At 34.4% G+C, this 20,953-nt stretch overlaps 2 protein-coding genes across 3 annotated transcripts in view; one reads left to right on the plus strand and one right to left on the minus strand.

Annotated features, from left to right (window-relative positions):
- Nucleotides 1-18: 18 nt before the first annotated feature.
- LOC127069662 (histone-lysine N-methyltransferase 2D-like) overlaps nucleotides 19-20,953 on the minus strand; it is a 28,750-nt gene continuing 7,815 nt past the window's right edge. Inside the window, exons 2-3 of one of the 2 annotated variants that reach the window (XM_051006898.1) lie at nucleotides 6,809-7,248; nucleotides 19-6,748 (exon numbers count right to left, since the gene is read on the minus strand). In XM_051006898.1, coding sequence (XP_050862855.1) covers nucleotides 5,807-6,748; nucleotides 6,809-7,228 — 1,362 coding nt within the window. In that variant the 5' untranslated portion in view covers nucleotides 7,229-7,248 and the 3' untranslated portion in view covers nucleotides 19-5,806. Of the gene's footprint in view, nucleotides 7,249-20,953 lie in introns of both variants that reach the window. The other variant, XM_051006897.1, reaches the window with a different exon arrangement.
- LOC127069667 (caveolin-3-like) overlaps nucleotides 9,273-20,953 on the plus strand; it is a 227,283-nt gene continuing 215,602 nt past the window's right edge. The window contains exon 1 of the mRNA XM_051006921.1: nucleotides 9,273-9,614. The gene's annotated coding sequence lies outside the window, so the exon portion shown is untranslated. The remainder of the gene's footprint in view (nucleotides 9,615-20,953) is intronic.

Raw genomic sequence — 20,953 nt, forward strand, 5'->3', positions numbered from 1 at the left:
CGTAAAAACTTTATCAAGTATTGTTAAAAACATTGAAAATATTTATTTTGATAGTTCATATACAAGTACACTACACGCTGTGGATATGTCTTAAATCTAAAATACATACTCCTCCGGAACAGCCGGAGAAAGGAAAATCAAGCTTACATTGGAATCGTGATATCTCCTCGTCGTCATAATCGTAATCGTAATCATTTTCATCATCATCATCATCATCATCATCATCATCATCATTATCATCATCATCGTCATATTTTAATAGACAACAGTCGACCGCCTAACTCGTTTTAGCTTTTGTATATGTAGGAACTGTCTTGAATACACCCGCAAGTTATAATTATTATTAATTATTAATATTAATATTATTATTATTATTAATATTATTATGATAATAATTATTCTTATTTTTATTATTATTATTAATATTAATATTAATATTATTATTATTATTATTATTATTATTATTATTATTATTATTATTATTATTATTATTATTACAACAACAGGGTAACGAAATTCCTTCTCCGGCCGATTTTTTAAAACGTCCCTTGAAAATATGTACGCCATTCGACGGCACGACTAGCGTGCTTTTTGGCAAAAGTGCAGTTTGTTCGTTTATGCATATGTTATTATATATACATAAACATTACGTACGTCGACACCCAAGATCGACCCTTCGTGCGAGAGGAAGTCGTTCGATATTGATCTATTATTCTTCCTCGATTCGGACAAGTCGTTATCGTTCAAATTATTTCCCGTATCGCGAAGTTTTATAACAGCGACATGCATACATATATTATAATAATAGATATACGTATATGTATTTGCGCTTTCACATTGTAGTCTCTTTGCCTATTAATCTTCAAACGAACTATTTTTCATATGTTTCTTTTTTTTCACACGTTTTTCATTTCATTACGTGTTGACTCTGCCTCAGATTTCAAAGGGCTACAAATATGATCAATCCTGGATTCGTTAAAGTTTAATATAGAGGGATGAATACATTCAACTCTTGTCTCTTGTATGTACGTGTATATAATATATGATATATATATATATATATATATATATATATATATATATATATATATTATATGTATGTATGTATGTATGTATTTAGTAGGCACTCACGGTAATATTATACAGCAATTAATCTGTCAATTATTTAATATCCATTTTATCTCATTATCTTTTCATTCTTATACAAACTGCGGACGAAGAAGAAAGTTAATAATATATTTCATATGTTATTATATTTTTCAAAACTGTAATGTCTCTTCTTCGAATTGAATAGATCCAAAGTTTTTCGTTCGTGGATTAAGTTCGAACTAAAGGAGACACAAGAAAAAAAAAAGAAAAAAGAAAAAAAAAATAACGAACATTACTTTTTTTTCTCTTTCTTTTCTTTTCTCTTTTTTATTTATTTTTACGAGTAAGAGACGATCTTTTGAATAACAGAATTTTATTGCTAAGATCATAGTTATTGTATGTATGTGTGTGTGTGTGTGTGTGTGTGTATGTGTCCGTTTCGTGCATACGCGCCCGATTTTTTTTAGATACAATGCTTACAACTTTCCAAGATTATCTTTAAGCATGATTCTTTTTATTTCTGTAATTTTTTTTTTCCTGATAGCCAATCAATAAGTCGTCTTATTAACGATTCCTTTGGTAAACGACATTATTTCGACTGTCGTTCGCAAAATTTTGGCGTACTATTTATGTATTTATATAACATAACGTGCCGTATAAAATAATATAAAAGCATTCAACTTTAAAAAAAAAAAAGAAAAAACAAGATTAACACGAACAAAAAAGAAAAACAAGAAAAACGAAAGTAGAATATCAAAAAATAGAAAAAGAGAGAGAGAGAGAGAGAGAGATAGAGAGATAGAGAGAGAAATAAGGTAGAAAGAACAAAATTGTTGCGAGATCTTTACGCGAATAACGCCGATTATAATAAACAGTCTTGTTATGTGTTTTTTTTTTCATTTTTTTTTCTTTTATATATATATAAATCTTAATGAACGTGCTTACAGATCAAGTGTCTCCTCGATCTGCTTTGGAAGTGATTCAGACGACGAAATGATCGACGATATTGATCGCTCTCAAGTATCGTTCGTTACGTCTTGGTTACGTTAGATCGATCAATTTAATTGTCGATCGCGATCGTTCGCTTTCGTTAAATAGGCGGTCGATGTAATAATAAATAAAGGTACGCTTCATAATTACAATGAATGGCTTTCGGTTAATGTTGATCACTATTAAATCGTCGACGCCAAAAATCGTACGAACTGCTCGATTCGTTCGTCAAATTATAGCAAATCTTCTTAATTTCGAATGGCCCATTCTTAAATTTTTTTCGCGGATTTTGTATTTTCTCAATTATATAATTTTAATAATAATTTGTCATTTTGTCAAAACAAAGTGCCCCATGTAATTTTAATAATGGAATACCGTGGAGAAAAAAATTAATGCGATATCTATGAAGTATGACGATGAAAAGAAGAATACGAAAAAAAAGAAACAAGAGAAAAAAATAGTTTTCTTTTATTTTAACAACGATAAAGGTACAAAATGAGAATTTTTTTTTTCTTTTTTATACTTGCTATCTAAAGCTTAAAGAAATAATATATGCATTTTGTAGATCTGGTTTACGTTTATTCTGACACAGAAAAATCGATCAATTATTATAATTTTTTTTTGGCTTTTTTCCTCTCTCTTTTTTTTTTTTTATAAAATCTCTTGATGAAATATCATAAAAAGAATCTCATTTTGTATTTGTAAAAATAATTTTTTCTTCAATTCTTCATATACTATATGTAGATTCACACAAATTATGTTGCATATAGATACACTAAACAATCTTTAGAACACTTTGTTTGCGATTAGTTAAAAAAAAAAAGAAAAAAAAAAGAAAAAAAAAAACACGTTATTTCATAAAGTGTTCGAATATTACTATGACTTACTATGTACATATACATGTATACAATATGTTATATAATAGACACAAAGGCGTATGTAAATTCTTCTAATAGGACGTATTTCCAAATAACTTTTTTACATTTTGCAAAAGTCGCCCGCTTTTTCTCAAAAATCAGTCATTCGTTGGTTGAAAACATTCAATTTTGTTTTCACAAAAAATTTTCATTGCATTAACGTGAAGTGAGACGTACGATGGACGACATTCGTTTCGATTCGATGAATTTATTTATACGGCAAATCGACAATTTGCAAACAATAACCGCTCGCCATAATCACGATATCGAAAAATACATTAATTTCTATATATATGTGTGTGTGTATATATATATATATATATATATATATATATATATATATATATATACATATACATATATATATGCACATATACGTATGTATGTATATATATATATATTTATGTATATATATATTTGTTTATTTATTTACGTTTTTAATATATAACTATAGGCTCACTTAATACTTCGATCCTAAATATCGGTTTAAAGATTAATTTCGGCTTATAACGAAGATCCGATGAAGATACTTAAAAATTTTACCGATATTCCGATAAATAACTTTTAACGTAGTGCTGTGCAAAGCACAAACTGCAGTTGCGTAAATTGCAAGTCTACAGTGTATATATGTATATATGCGTTTTTAATCTGTATGATGAATTGTCGATCCTTTTAAATACGTAGACATATGCGCGCGATCGCATCTCGTTTACGATCACCGATAAAAGAAAAATAATAAAAGGAAACAGTCACGAGAAGGTGAAGGATGATGGGGTACGAAGGGACGAAAGGCGAAGGGTGAAAAACGTTTACGATAAAACTATGACAATATCATAATGAAAACGATTCTAAATACACGATCATGAAGATTTCTCATAAAACAGCTCGCGTTTTATTTTAATTTGATCGCGTTTTATTGATTGATCGATTTATTTATTTAATTCTCTTTTTCTTTTTCTTCTTTTCTTTTTTTCTTTCTTTCTTTCTTTCTTTCTTTTTTCTCGGCGAACGTAATAATTTCGTATCGTTTTATATAGAATGAATTCATTCGTTCGATCGTATAAAGAGGCTCAAATTTTCTGAGAGACAAAGAAAGAACAAGATAATGATAATTGTCATTTTGATTTTATCATGTGCCATATATACATACATATATATATATACATACATATATATACACACACATATAATACATACATATATATACACACATATATATAGACTAACTGCTAGTAAGGCGACTTAGTGTATATTCGCATGATACACATATCTATTCTTCTTTAAACGACATGTTTATGTATGTATTGGTCTACGTACTTACGTACGAAGAAAATCAAAATGATCTTCTTTTCTTGGATGGTATCGTAACGAGAGCTTATCTATTGCTTCACGGTTAACGATCTCGACGATACGAAATTTACCTTTCAAACGTATCTTGATGGTAGTGAGATAGCCGGTTGCGCGACCACGATTACATTAATCGTAGAATAAAGTCGCTTTCGCGCGAACGTTCGGATCGGTCTCGTTCAAATCGAACAGATTATAATTTTGCCAGATAAAGTTTTTCTTACGTGTATATCCTATAAATGAAATGTTCGTATTTATTCACGAAATATGCTTACGTGCTGAGATATCGTATTCGCATCGAAGAGAAAACGGAAGTACATTTATGTAATATCGCAAATGTTCCTGCGAAAGCGGCTTAACACTCCTCTATTATATTTACGAGTAAATCCGCTTAAGATGAATACGGCACGTAAGGAGTGGGATAAAAAAAAAAAGAGACAGAAAACAGAAAGAAAAAGAAGAAAAAAGGAAAAAGAAAGAAAGAAAGAAAGAAAGAAAAAAAAAAGAAAAAGAAATTCACGGAGGCATAGAAAAATAATAACTCTCGTTGCGATTGGTAGTCTAAAACGTCAAAATGTTTTTTAGATTCGTATATACGTAAATATCTATTACGTGGATAAACGTATATAACGATGCATCTCGTCCAGAGCAGGTAAACTTTGTATTCGTAAACTAAGCTCGATACTCGAGAACGCCTCCATACTAGCCGAAAGATCGATAAGAATGTTCTCAAGATGAGAACGGTTCGTTCAAGTGTTCGTTCACTTAATATTACCTGTTTAGAGACGATCTCTGTGATTCGAATAAACTCCGATAGTTTCGTATCGATTTACGTATGCGTTTAGCGATATACGACTGTCCCAAATTAACAAACTCGCTGTTAACGATAATGAATAAAATATAACGAATAGCTTAAAGATCTTAATAAGAACGTAATTATAGTAACGAGTAACCTAAATATCGTATCTCGTTCGTTTTATCAGTTACTACTTTGCGACAGCATCGACGCATCGGATGGAGCGGAGTGGAGGGGCGGGGGGAGGAGAGGTGACTGGGTGGGGAAAGTTAAGGAAGAAGAGGGGAGAGAGAATATCCGTCCGGTAAAGGGTCTCCCCCCTCCTCGTTCCTTTCTCGACGAATATCACCGTGCAAAGCGAAAGAATCGAAGACGCCCAGAATCGAGTTCATTTTTCCGCCAATAAGAATAATCGATGTTTCGCTTCGCGTATGATGATCGACATTGGACGAAGGAATTGGTCACCCTCTCCTCTCTCCGTTGTTTCGTTCGGCGAGAACCAATCGACGAGTACGGCCATTAAAAGTTCGTCGAGACGTGTACGGATCTTGATCGAATCGGTTTTCGAGCATCTCGAAGATGGAGGATATGATAAAAACACGATAGTTCGTTTAGAACAGGGTAAATTCCATCGACACAAGTTCGTGAAAACGACGATGACATTTGTTCATGGTCCATTGTGTGTCGTTGCGTTGGTTGGCAATGGATGTCCAGCCATCAGACTGTCGGTTGGCTTGCCTAGGCGAAGTATGGACTGCAATGAGGCAACTTCGGATGCAAGACGGTCGAGCCTCGACTTGACTTCCCTCTCACTTTCCGGGACGGTAGCCACGCTTGGTCCGGTCCATTCGGCTCCCAATGATATACCAGAATCCCGTTCGTCGCTGGAACCTTCATTGTCCCAAGGTGGCGACGCTCTTGGTCCGGGCTCCTGTTTGATACCTTGTAATGCGAGTAGAGCACTCGCGGCGTCCTTGTCACCTATACGGGATTTATGCCTGAGTTTGTGCGGCAGACTGTTGTTGGCCGAAGAATTTACTATCATCTGTGGCCCACCCTCGTCGCCGCTACCGGAGGATAACTCGAACGGCGACTGTGCTCTTCGTCCTCGCGATAAATTCAACGCGCTCGTCGTATCGAGATGCATGGCCGGATGCGGATAAGGATATTGGAAGCTTTCCGTTTCCGGATAAGCGGTTGTTTCGGGCACGTAAAGCTGGGCCGGTGATCTAGGCGATCTGGCACCGCTAACAGGCTGATGGATCACCGACGTGTGAACGGGACTCGGTGTTCTCGCGTAAAGGAGGGCTGCCGAGGCCGGTAGTTTCGCCCTTTTCACGCTTATCGGTGGTTCCGCGGGCAATGCCGCGAGCACGTGTTCCGTACTTATCACGGACTCCCCGCATATACCGAATTTGTCGCGTATAGCCTCGAGTTGCGCCTTTAGTATATGGTTCTCCTTGCTCAGCTCCATGACACGCTGCTCTAGCACCATGTCGTTGAATCGCCTCTTCTCGCGCGACCGCTTGGCCGCCTCGTTATTGCGTCTCCTCCGGTCCCAATAGCTGTCATCCTTCTTGTTGTCCGGGATGAACTCTCTCTGCTTGCGCTGGGAAAAGAGCTCTTTTCTGATGTCGAAGTTCGGGGGGAAGTTTTCGGGATGTGTCACCTGTTGTGAATCTTGGTGTAAATGTTGATGTTGCTGTGACTGCTGTTGTTGGTGCTGCTGTTGCGCCTGCTGCTGCTGCTGCTGTTGCTGTTGCTGCTGCTGTTGCTGCTGTTGATGATGTTGTTGCTGCTGTTGCGTCTGGTGGTGGTGGTGATGATGATGCGAAGGCTGCTGAGGTGGTGGCGGCGGTGGTTGTTGCGGCTGCTGCTGCGGTGCGTGTTGTTGCTGCTGCTGCTGAATAGGTGCACCATGATGAGCCGGATGTGTAAGTGGTGGTAGTGGTCCGTGAGCATCGTGACCACCGTGGCCAGCGTGACCTGCGTGCGCCATTGTGTGGCTGGCCGGCATGTTACTGTTTAGGCAAGCGGTCTCACCATTTATGGGCGATCCACTCTGACGGGCGACAAATTCTGCCACCATAATTCGTCTTCTTAGTACATCTACAACATATCAAATCAAAACTAAATTAGTCTACATCGAGATTAAAAATTGACATTAAGGATCTCAACGAATTAGCAATGTTTTAGACGCGTTTGCTGGGTAATGCAATGATTATCGCCCGATGAACTCGCAACGTCACAATAACAGAAATATAATAGCTTAGCCTACACGTTTATATATTTCTACTGTTATTGTACGATGATGTAAGAGATCATTTCGAGGATACAACGATAATAATAGGTTCGAATCTGTAAGTAGAATCACGGATCCGATTCTTACGTATCGAGAATGCGAATATTCTCCGTACGGACGAGTACGATAAATTACAATCAGATGTTTCTTCCTTTTTTCTTTTTTTTTTTTTAATCAAGATCGAAACGACGATCGATCTAAAGATACCAGGTATCAATATGTAGTGTCCAGGAAAAGATTAGTAATTTATCGATTATCTTTATTCCTCGAATAACAGTGGGGAGAAAGAGAAAGAGATAAAAAAGAAGAAGAAAAAGAAGAAGAAAAAAATCATCGGACTCGTAATAGTTTTCTTTGGATTACCTTAGAAGAAAGACAGAGAGATATAGAGAAGGGGGCCTTGTCGTCTTACACGGAACAAATCGATTTTCTTCAAGGTAATTTTCTAGCTAGCGTGCGTATCTCTCAATGTTCCTTCCGCTTAAACTATCGCATAATAGGCTATATAGTACATATGTACACGTGTGCCCTGAACGAACGAGGTCCCGTGCATGGCGATGACGATCGAACGCTAACGTCCACTTCGTCGGAAAAGGCCATAACTGCCGCTTAGGAATCAGGAACGAGGAAACGTTTTGCGATTCCTACAGATGGTTGACCTCCTTCGGTAACCTCGGCCGTTCGTCACGCGAGAACACGCATTCGAGAGGATCGCGAATTGTATCGATCGTTTGCCTTCCCCATTCGAGATTTTACAGATAAAGAACAAGCTCGGCTTCCTCTCCCTACATAGATATATACGATCTTATATAGCAGTGTGTGTATGTGTGTGCATGCATGCGTGCGCGCGCCCGCCTGTGTATGAGACCGTGTCGAATCTTAATTGTAAATTAAGAGACTTTGCATAGACCGTATTTCGTGCTACATTTTACGAGCGACGATCTTAATACGCAAACATGTAATACCGAACCGTCTGACGCTCTTTGAGGAACGCCTTTATCATCTTTTTTCTTACTTTTTTTTTTCCTTTTATTTTTTCTCTCTCTTTCTCTTTTTCTCCTCTCTTTTTTCTCTCTTTTTCTTTCTTTTTTTTTACGCGAACGTTTCCAGTCCGTCGAACATTAAACTTTCAGTTCTAAAACAAATTCTTTCGTTTGTTTCGTATTACCTATCTTCCCTCTCACTCCCACATCTCTACTTAATTTAGAAAGACGAACTATCAAAGTTCGAAAACAATGTCCTTTGTCGCTTTAAACGAAACTTTACGATAGGAAAGATATTTCTCTCTTTCTCTCTTTGTCTCTGTCTTTCTTTCCTCTTTTAATGAGTGAATATCAACACAGCGGTGACCGATAAAGCTACACGGCGTGTTTGTCGCAATACTCAGCGCGTTGCTTAATATTACGTAACTATCAGTGCTATGTGATCCAACGAGGCAACTCTACACCACACAGTGTCTATACGCGCTTCTTGAGTAAGAACTATCACGGGCTCGTAACATTTTGAAATTCCTATCTTCTTTCCGTCTCTTTCTTCTCTTCATCTACTTACCCCTACCTCTCGAAGAAGTCACGAATGAACGAACGTATCTATGTTCCTATATATATATATATATATATTTGTGCACACATACACACATAAATATAATATATAACGTACATACATATATATATATAATATAAATATATATCTACGTATGTACGTAATTATAGAATCATTATTATATCTATTACATATTTATCGAAGAAAATGGAAGAGAAAAGTTTTGAGTTTTCGAAAAGAGTCGGAAGAAATATAAGAGAAAGAGAGAGAGAGAGGGGGGGGGGGAGAATCCGTGTGTCAATGTTTAAATTAAATATACAGAATCTTAAGAAAAACAATGAAGGTGAAGCGAGGTGAGGCAGAGAGTGGGGCGATGAGATACGATTGGTACAAAAGAAATAATGTTGTTTATATTCCTACGGCAAGGTGACAAATCATACGTATCTACGAAACGTGTCTTTGCTTCCTTTCTAAGGATCTCGTTTTCTATGCAAACAACGTCGTCGTCCTCCTCGTCTTCAGTACGTTTCGAATTTTGGTGCTTCGAGGACGACTCCGGACGAGCGGTCAAGAGTGAAACGAGATAGAATGGGAAGAAGAACGAAAGGAGAAAAAAGAAGATGGACGACAGGTAAATTGTTACAGCGTGAAGGTCCGTAAGGTGCAACGAAAGAAAGAGGGAGACAGAAAGAGAGAGAAAGAGTAAGTATCCTTAGGTAAGGTCGCGCTCAAGGTCGCTGATAATGTCAGTGAACTCTCGTCGACGCGAATGACGTCGTTAGTCGGCGTTTACCCTTCGTGAAATCGCTTTCAATTAACGACGATAAAATAAATGCTCGCATCCCTATTTAAGTAACCGATCCTCGGAGGTCGCGCGTATCATCGTCGTTCAATTTTGTGCGCGTAATTGCGATTCGATCCTTATAATGCTTCTATAAAAGCATCGTATATATATATATATACACGAATATATTACTATACATATTATATACACGTCTATATGTATATATATTGTGCGCACAAATTATTCACCTACAGGAGAGAGAGAGAGAAATATATAGATTAGATACACGTGTCCTTTTGATCTTCATTTGTAAACGAGGAAGAAAAAATTCATTGGATCTATATCATTCGAAAGGTAAATAATACGTATGTATGTATGTATGTACAGATTTACGATATATTCTCGTACAAATATATCTCGCGATGGTTTACATTAGAAAACATCACGTTCGTTTTTATGATTTCAACGCTATATTCGCAATACCGTGTGTACTTTTTATTATTATAGAAATACATACATAGTCGCAAATCTGCGACGTTTCGTTCTCGAGCACGAGAAGTTACGTAAACGTTTTAACGTTTACGCGTGAGTTTCCGTAAAGCACGTCCACGTGTTTTCTGCGGTCTTATAGAATATCGAACGTTCCGGAATACTGACGTCCGGAAAACCACAGTCTGCGATAATTTCCCGTATTATATATATATATATATATATATATATATATATATATATATATATGTATACTAAAGAGAAGATCAAACTAATCATTATCTTTTTATTAAAAGCTTATTATTCGTATTAATATATTGTTATATTAAGATATTATTTATATTATTCGTTTCAGGGTTTATAAAGCTGTTTCTTTTCCTCTTTTTCGTTTTTTTCTTTTTCCTTTTAACGAAAAGAATTAAGTAAAGTTCTTTTAAAGATTTTAATTGTTAATTATTAAATTGAAGCTTTATTAAAAGAGATAACGATATTATAATCTTAGGATTTTTAAGCAGAAAATATCGTGATGCAGTAAGTCAGAAAATATATATTGTTTCGTTCGTAAACTATCCTATCATTATTTTATTTTTAATAATGCCTTTGCATTGAATCAACAAAGATCTTTTTCTTTTGAAATAATGTTATCATAATGTCTAATGGATTTATATATAGCAGGAAAAAAGTATGTATGTAAACATGATCGTGTTACTTTGCATTGCAAATTTGGAGCCTGTCTTCTTACCGTAATTCTAATTTAAATACGATTGAAATTTTATGATATATTTCTTTGCATAAAGCGTAGTATGAAACAACTTCTTTCTTTTTATTATTATTATTTTTTTTTTAATGGAAATTATTAATTTCTCTATGAACTTCGTAGAAAAGTTTCTTCCCGTTCAGCACATCGAACCAATAAAAATAAATAATTCATATAGAAATATATATCGTTTGACCTTTTTCGTATGTCTTTTATCGATATTACATATAAATAGATTTTATAATATTCAGCGACTTTAATATTGTTAAAATTTAAATGAAATTTTTGAAAAAGTGGCAAATCTGCCACGAGAACGATATTATTTAAGAGTATCTCTTGACTTATCACAAACCATTAAAATGTTTAATCTTACTTCGAATTCCTAGAACTATGTATATGTCGTGTTCTCTCTCTCTTAGTTCGCACATCGTAATACGATAACAGAGCTTCGACTTCCGAAGCGGCACGTGGTAACACAGTTACATAATTTCGCACGCGCTTTTCCTTAAAACATATCACGTGTTGCATCGTCGTTTACATTAGATACGTTCTCTATTACACGCATATCACAATTCATATTTTTATTAGGATTTTCCCGATATTATCGAGTTAATTTTTCAAATTGACATATACCGATCGAACGATTACATCGAGATATGTTTGATTCGTCATCTTTGTATTAAATTATTTTTAATAATTTTTTTCTTTATTTTCTTTTTTTTGTTTTTCAATTTTCACGAGTCGAATTGTTAACAACGCTTTTCATTTTTATTTATCGAATTGTATCGTATCGTTGATTTTATTCATTGCATAAAATTTGTATATCGTATTGAAATATTATTGTTATTATTTGACATATATATATATTTTTTCTTTTTTCACGTTCAATGTAAAAAAAAAATCGATAAAAAATATAACGAAAAGATATTGATTAATCTAAAGACGAGTCTCTCATAAACTTCGTGTAGAAAATTAATATGTGGTCTTGGCTATATCGACCATGCCGACGATCTATCATTTTTTTTCCTCTCGTTCGTTCATTCATATTATTATTATCCTGCAATTTTCATTAGATTTTCATACACGTCCAACGCATATAAATATAAATTAATATACGTTTTTACCTATAAAACAAGTTTTTCACGATCGATCGTTTTTCTTAAAAATAAAATCATCTTTGAATACTAATATCGATGGAAACGATTGATTAATACAAACCATCGCTTCTTTTGCTTCACTTCTACCATTCGATTAACTAATTAGAGCTTATCCCTACTAATTATAGTTAACATCATGGAAATGTATCCGTCTATCGGTTATTCTCTGCTCTATTATTAAGTACAAGTGAGAAAACTTGCTCGCTTTAGTAATAATAAATGCAAAGACTCTACTAACACGTAGTAGTAGAATATTTCAATCGTATAAAGAGTAAAGAAAAAAAAAAAAAAAAAGAATGAAAACTGAAGGAAGAAGAAGAGGAAGAGGAAGAGGAAGAGGAGAAGGAGGAGGGAAGGGAAACGAGCAGACACGAATTTGTAAAAAATGATTGTTACAAACGATAGATCGAAATGTAGAACGAAATTCCGAAATATTTATTACGACGATAAACCTTGAATAGACAGGGGGGAATATATACACGCACACACACACAAGATAAGCCATGCGATGCTTTCGCACACGCGCTAAAACAACGTTAAAGTTCTGCAATGATCTGTTACGTAATTCTTAAGTCGTAAGTTGTAAGACTCGACAGAGAGAGAAAGAGAAAGAGAGAGAGAGAGAGAGAGAGAGAGAGAGAGAGAGAGAGAGAGAGAGAGTTTGTGGCTCGTTGCATCGTAAAATAAACGCTCTAGCATTTCGCATTTGCTAAGCCACGTGCTGTTGAACAACGCGCCTATCATCGTTTGGAGTGACATAGAGACCAGTACGACATGGACTTGGCCTCGTGCTTACGAACTATTGGATAGAGAGAGAGAGAGAAAGCTTTCGGTAGACTACAGTAGATGGGAGAGGTGTTAGAGGGGAGGGGAGAAGGGCGTCGTTCTTGTAAAAATATATCGACGAGTCTCGTCTAATCACGTGTCCGTCCCTCCCTCTACTTTCTGCCGACACTCTCGGATGTCGGCGAAAACGTGCCTCGTTGACCTCGTCGTAACGCCCCTCTATACGCTTTACTCTATACGATAATTACTCGCTGTCTCGAATGCAACTTAACGAATAAAGACGTTTTCCCTCCCATCCTCTCCTCCACTTTCCCCACCCTATCCCCTCCACCTTCTATTCCGATCCAATCCAACTCTCGAGTGTCTCTTTCGATATCGATGATGGATTAAGAGAAAAAAGAAAATGAAAAGAATAAGAAATAAACGAAAAAAGACAACGAAACGAAACGAAACGAAACGAAACGAAACGAAAAGGGAGAGAAATGGAAGAAGGAAAAATTAAGGAACGTGGAGGTAGAAGAAGAACAAAAAGAGGAAGAAAAAAGTAATAGAAATGACGTTGCGATTATTACGTTAGTTCGGTAATCTTTCTCTCGTACAATGTTATTCCGCTACTTAGAAATAAATCCGTGTATCACTACTCGTCCGATTCTTCTCTATATCTATGTTTCTTGTTTGCAAGTTACCTACTTAGAAACCGTCTAGTAGTTGAATAAACGACGACGACGACAACGACGACGTTTTCTTTGGCACGAGTCATTTCGGTTAAGACGAAATTATATATCTTCCGCGTATGCGTTAGTTCGGTATCTTTAAGCTAACACATTAGTATGTATTCTAATTCTTATAACGCAGCTAATCTTTTCCTCGGTTTCTCGCTTAATAATCGGGATTTTACCAGATACGTCATTACGATTAATACACGATCTTACGTTTAGTATAATAAGTAATTTACGATCGAATCTTGTTACGAAACTCGGGGAAAAACTTTTCTTTTTTTTTCCTTTTTTTGTTTTTTCTTTTTTTCTTCCCCTTCGCAACAATTCCTCTCTCTCTCTCTCTTTCTCTCTCTCTCTCTCTCTCCGTATCATTATTAATATTCTTTCGAATCTTTAAAATTCGTAATACGATTGATAGAGTACTACGAGAATGTACTCGTAATTGTGAACGTTTTAGATTATTATACATACGTATCATATATCTATGTATAATGTTATGATTACTCTTAGAATTACTTAGAACGTTTCGAATTTATTACGCGTAAATTTATTTAAGATATAATCGTCACGATTAGTCGAATACGAGGCTTACTAGTCGACACAACTTTTTTTTACTTTTTTGGAAAATATTTTACGATAATAATATATTCGACTTTCGAATAATTTTTCAACCGTACGTATTCTTCTTATCTTTTTATTTACGTCGCAATCGCAACGAAATAATAATCATAATAAATGATTTATATTAGATTTTCTTTCTCTCTCTCTCTCTTCCTTTCCTTATCAACATTTTCTTATTAAAAGTTTCATATCGATTGTTGGATACTCGATTGTCGGAGTGACATTGTGATAAGACTCACGTCGTCACGTTCGATTAATATTTTAAAAATGATCAAACGAAGGACGAGAAAAAAAGAAAAAAGAAAAAATAGCACCGACGTAATTGAGAAATAATTGAAGGTAATTCCAGTAAGGGCAAAGGGAATGAGAATGGGGGAGAGATGGTTTAATAGTCACGCATGACTCATAAGATACCTACAAGTATCGTATCGTATCGTATCGATACTGGCCGGTCCTCTTTATTATCGATCGAGAACGTGATTTTTGTTGAAGCAGGGAAGCCCACCCACGCGAATTTCTCATGTGACGAAACAACGACGCAAAACACGCGCACCTTCGTCCTACGTCGTTTCTCCTCGCCTTTTGAATTATTCGCGTTATTTCGCATAACCCGTTTATAATCGTGTTCGTCCTCGTCGAAAAGTATTATACATTTACTAACGAACTACTCGTCGAATTCTATTAAACTTTACGAAACTTTTAATTCTTAAAGAGATTTTTTTTCCCTTTTTTTTTTATGTATATACATACATATTCATTTTTTCCATATTTCGATGAATCGATTAATTTCAATCTACCCTAAATAAAATCTTTCTTTCTTCTATAGATTTTTATACTTACATATATACGGTGTATAAACATTTGCATGTATATCATGTATAAATATTGTTAGGCACATATAGTTATCTATATGTATATATCTATATACGATTGTTTATTAAATAAATAGATATTGAGATTATAGAGAAGCTTTTGTTTTGAAATATAATGAGAAAAATGTTAGGACAGTTTTGACACGGTTTGACTTAGAAGAATCGAATCGCCAAGCGTAACCCACGTTGTGTGATGCATATATGTCTATACATACATACATACATACATACATACATATATATGTATGTATATACTATGTATATATTGTATGTCGTGCGACCGGTGAGTCATATTTAGCCAGCGCACGTTTCCCTGTAACTACTACGTACTTACCTATGTATTAGCTGGGCCACGCGCGACCCGGCGAATAAACGTGCGCTTAATGACGTAAAGTAGAAACGCGCAGGCGCCCCTACAGGGACGTACTCATCAGACTCATCAATTGGTTTTCCTTCTCCTCATGTCACGAAGAAATTAATCTACTTTTTTCTTTCTTTTTTTCTTTTTTTCCATCGTTTTTTTCGATCCCTCTTTCCTCTCTTTTTTCCTCTTTTTTTATATCTTTCCCATCATTCGATCGTTTTACCCGTCTAATTCTTTAATTTTTGTTGTTGTTATTTTATTGTCTCCTTCTCTAACTCTAATCTAACGATAAACTTTAATAATCTTACGATTTCATAATATAATTTCTTAGGCATCTTTTTTCTTTTTTTTTTTCTTTTGTATACTTAAAAATTGGGATTTGTATTCTTACATTTAATTACGATAAATACTTTTGTCTATAGATGAGAATGAATGGACATATGTATTATGTACATATATAGGTACTATTAATTGTAATTTTGTATGAGTAGTTCCATTTACATGACTCTTCGAAATAAACGGCCGAGTGTAAGTGTACGTAGAAGTGATTCGTCGAACGCGCGAGAAACACGCCCTCGTTTCGCGGAACGACGTCGTTTATCGTGATCATTGCGAACGTCAGTATTAGGCAACGTGCATCGTGCGATAGCGCACACCGTTGATGTTCGCTAGTAATCCCTTCTTAACCCATTTCAACATTGAGATTAGAAGAGAACGTTTTCGTTTTTCTTTTTTCTTCTTTTTTTTGGTATCTCTTTGAGCGACGTAAGACGAACGATTTTCTTTAGATATCAAAAAGATATCTTAGATATATAAATCTAATACATAAATATATCATTTTCCTCTAAATTAGTTATATTTCTGATTTATCTAATTCAACTAAATTATATTACTTCATTTTATATATATATATATGTGTGTGTGTGTATAAATTAAAAGAGGAAGATATATTAGAAGAAAAGAAAATTAAATAGAAATGATATTAAAACAAATTAGACATAAAGTTTCCTTTAGTAAAGAAAAATTTGGTCGAACGATGATCGTCCGAATACGAAGGAACGAGAAAGAATAAGAGAAGATGACTTCTTCGCTACTCTTTCGGATTATGTCACGCTCCAAATTAAGAACAAAACTCATCGGTGACATAACAGAGTGGTTGGTGAAGTAGTTGAACTGACGGACCTCGGCTACCAAAAGTATTCCGCAATATCACTATTGCGAACTTGGAAATTTCGCGGACTTTGACTCTAATAAAAATAAAAATAGAAAATAGAAAATAGAAAATTAAAGAGAAGAGAAGAGAAGAAAGATTACGCGTTAGCATAATTGGTCAACGATAATAAATAATTTTCATCGATCCTTGTACAAGCCTTATTTTTTTTGTTTTTTCTTCAAAGCGACACGTTCAGGGTATGTCCAGGCGTTTTTCACGCGGCCCATTGCGTGACGCATGCGGAAACACGTTGCCGCAGTTAAAGCCGTCGCGTGACGTATTCGTTAGAGCTATCTCACTCACGTTTTATCGATACACATATTTCTTTCTCTCTCTATCTCTATCTCTATCTCTCTCTCTAACTCTCTGTATATTTAGACTGATCGATTTGTATTTTTTGAAATTAGAGATTATTTTCTTTCGGGATAAAAGTGAGATAAGCAAAAGGAACAAACAAACAAACAAAAATGGAGTAACCAGGGAAACAAATTTGTCAAAACAAATGAAAAGAAATGAGAGAGTGCGAAATTCGAAATCGATATCTTTCTTTTGAAAATATACTTGATAACTATAACTATAATTATATATATATATATATATATATATATATATATATATAGTTTTATCATTAATTATCTAATTTGTTATGATTGATTAGACGAGACAATGTCTCTCTATTATTCTAGGAACTCTTCATTTGAACTCGATTAAAAGTGTGTAAGATATATATATGTATATATATATGTATATGCAATTAAATAATATTGGAAATCGTTTAGCAGACATTTTCGAAGCTAGACTTTTTGTCGTAAAACACATAGTCGTACGTTCAGTGTCTCTTTGTCTCTCTGTCTCTCTTTTTCTCTCATGTTATGTACGACCTACGCAAGATGTATGTGTACAATGACTCCGTAACGTAAAAGGGTTACGTAATTCTAACTTATCTCTTTCTCTCTCTCTCTCTCGCACACACATCTTTTTTCTCTCTCTTTATGTACAATACTATATGTGTATATCTGTTAAATTATTTTGAAAAACGAAAGATCGATTATAACGACGGATAATTTAAAGCTACGAGGCTGAACAAAAAGAAAAAGAAAGAAAAAAGAAAAAAGGAAGAAAGAAAAAAAAAAGAGAAAAAAGTTTCTCGATAAGAATCAAGAACGTCGTAAGGTAAAATAAATAAAATAAAATTCGTATTACACGTCGTGAGATTAAACGTGAGTCCCGTGGTCGAGGTGATAACAATAAAATTACTAACGATAATAGCGGCTCTATGTATGTATATACGTACTATATATATACATATATATATATATATACATAGATATACCTACGTATTTGGAGATATAAGAGAAGCAGAGAGAGAAAGATAACGATTTCTCTCTATGTATGCATATAATGTTGCCTTGTTCTATTTAAAAGGTTCGATTAATTTTCAACGACACATCGATATCTCTTGTAAATGGAATTAAAAATCATGTAACTCGACGAATCGAAAAATTCGAACGTTCGATCTAAAGCTTTAGTAATATTTCGAAACTCTGTTTATTTTCTTTGTCTAATATAATACGAATTAAACGTAAACGTTTTTAAAAAGATCACGGATTCTTTTTCTTTTTCTTTCGTTTGTTAATACCTTTAATTTGTAAAGTATTATAAATTTCGATTGATATTATACATGAGTACGAGCGATCGAGTTTTTACTTTCGAAATACACATGTATGTATGTATCAATGCGTATGATATTTATAAGAAAAAAAAAAATATATATATATATATAAAAAATTAGTATCCTCTAAAAAAAAAAGGAAAAACAAGAAAAGTGATCTCACTTTCCTTCCGAATGAAAATTCATCGATCCTGATAAAATCTGATAAAATGGTGTAACAAATGAGATTTATGTTATGAGTTGAAAATAGGAAAGGGAGAATGGAAGAAAGAGAAAGAAAAGAGAATATAACAGAGAGAAAAAGACAAAAAAGGAACACGTTCCTTATCATTGATCCGAATTGTCATTTTTCGAAGAAGGAAGTCGAAAGAACGACACGAGTCTTGCTGTCACGCGCACGTGCTCCATTTTACGATTGCGCAATCCTTTGCCGAGAGACGCACGTGGCAACGTGCAATCATGCTTCACCCTTCTCTCTCTCTCTCTCTCTCTTTGTCTCTATCTCGCTTTTTCATTTCCTTTAATCTTACCGGATATATACAATATACGAAGATTTACGATTTACCTTTACTATTTATTTCTTTTTCTTTTTCTTTCTTCTCTTTTCCCTCTTTTTCTGAATTTTTCTCAAAACTAAAAATCTGAGACGAGATCGTTGTTATATCGTTAATCACCTAACAATTTCTTCGATAGGATGAAGACAAATTAGAAAACAAAAAGAAAGAGTTCAAATACAAGATGATTTTTATAAAGACGAATAAAGAGGAAAGACATTGTTTCGATTAATTCGTGAAAAGACAAGATTCGTTTTAAGTTCGTTCGTTCGTTAAAAAATTCACGAAACGTTGAATATAACCTTCGCTCGTAATTTTGTCTTTTCTTTTTTGTCTTTACTTTTTAGGCTTTTAAAAAAGGATACCAACGAAACATGATCGACCTTCTTTTCGTCGTCATCCCAGTGATTCACTCAGTGTTTTAACGGATACCGATAGTTACAGTATCATTTCGTGGAATGTACGTAATCATTGTTAATCTTTTATCTCACTTGTACGAGAAGGTATCGTGCTACTTTTGAACACGTACTCATTCCTATTTGCTTCTCTCTCTCTCTCTCTTTTTTTCTCTCATTACGAGATTTTCATGGAAGAGGAGGTCTTAATAATGGATAAACGAGAAACACGTTATATATCTTCGTGACTTTCGCGGAATTTTAGTATCATTTTCCGAGCATAACGAAGAACATTTGGTTTGGTCGGAAGATCTGTTTGCGGTCTACGTGAAAACGCGAGTGATTTTTTTTTTCATTTTCTTGTTTTTCCTCTTCCACTTTTTTTTCAAAAAAAGAAAAAAAAAGAGAAAGAAAATGATTAATCATCGTAACCGTGACTACCGTTTATCACGAAATTCGCTTACGACTCTATAATACACTACACTTATATGTAACTAACACGTTTCTGTGTTACTATGAAAGAATGACGACAATCCGATTTTTGTTCTCTTTTTTTTTTTTTGTTTTTAAAGAATTTTGTCGCGTTATTTCTTTCTTTTTTCTTTTCTAAATCCTTTCTTCGCTTTTTTTTCGGACATTCAACACGCCATCGCGTACCGATTGCATAATAAGCGGGAAACGAAATCGGAGACCGGTTCGAAACGCCTGCGTCGCTCCGATAACGGTATCAATGCTCTTGCTCTGTTACGTGAATACTGACCGCAATCGTAACGTACCACGACCATCGAGCAACTGGCATTGTGCACATACCTTTACATAGGTATATACGTATTCTAACTATACATATTGTATACCGTACGTCGTCCAAGTTCGACGTACTTGAATCTCTAACGATGAAGGGAAAACATTCCTACGAATATTTTTTCTCTCGTTTTTTTTTTTTTAATATTAAGTTATAAGGAAATTAATGAGAATAGCAATCGTTGAATTCGTTAATAAAATCATGAAATCGAATGGTAATGATGAAATTTATTGGAATTTCTTTCATCTTTATCTCTCATTTTTTTTCTTTTTTTTTTTGAGTAGATGGTCAATGATCCTTCGAACGTCAATTCATTTGTATAATTTTCAATAAAGAATGTTATTAGAGAGATGGATAGATCAAGAAGATAATGTATATATATCTTGTTTTTCAATAATCGTTAGAGAATTTTGAATCGTCGACGAATATCGATTAATCTTTCGAGTAGCGAGTTTTTACAACGGGTTACTAAAAGAACTTTTAAAAGGTCTTAAAAACCGCGAATTATGTTTCTACGTGTATACGTATATATTTATGTACGTATGTATGCGTAAACGAGAGAACGATTAAATAATATTAGACTGTAAATGAACGATTAACATTTTACATGTGAATCGAATGAAATTTAAATCGACCTATATACTCGTATTATAGGAAATCGTTGAAAATTTGATACGTGCAAAATGTACGGTTCAAAGGGTTAACAGGTGTTAATTAGGGTTAATGGTTAGAAAGATAACGTTATACGGATAAAATGATACAGTGGAACGATTAGGTAAAAGAAA

Source organism: Vespula vulgaris, chromosome 16, assembly GCF_905475345.1.
Source record: "Vespula vulgaris chromosome 16, iyVesVulg1.1, whole genome shotgun sequence".
NCBI classification, from domain to species: Eukaryota; Metazoa; Arthropoda; class Insecta; order Hymenoptera; family Vespidae; genus Vespula; species Vespula vulgaris.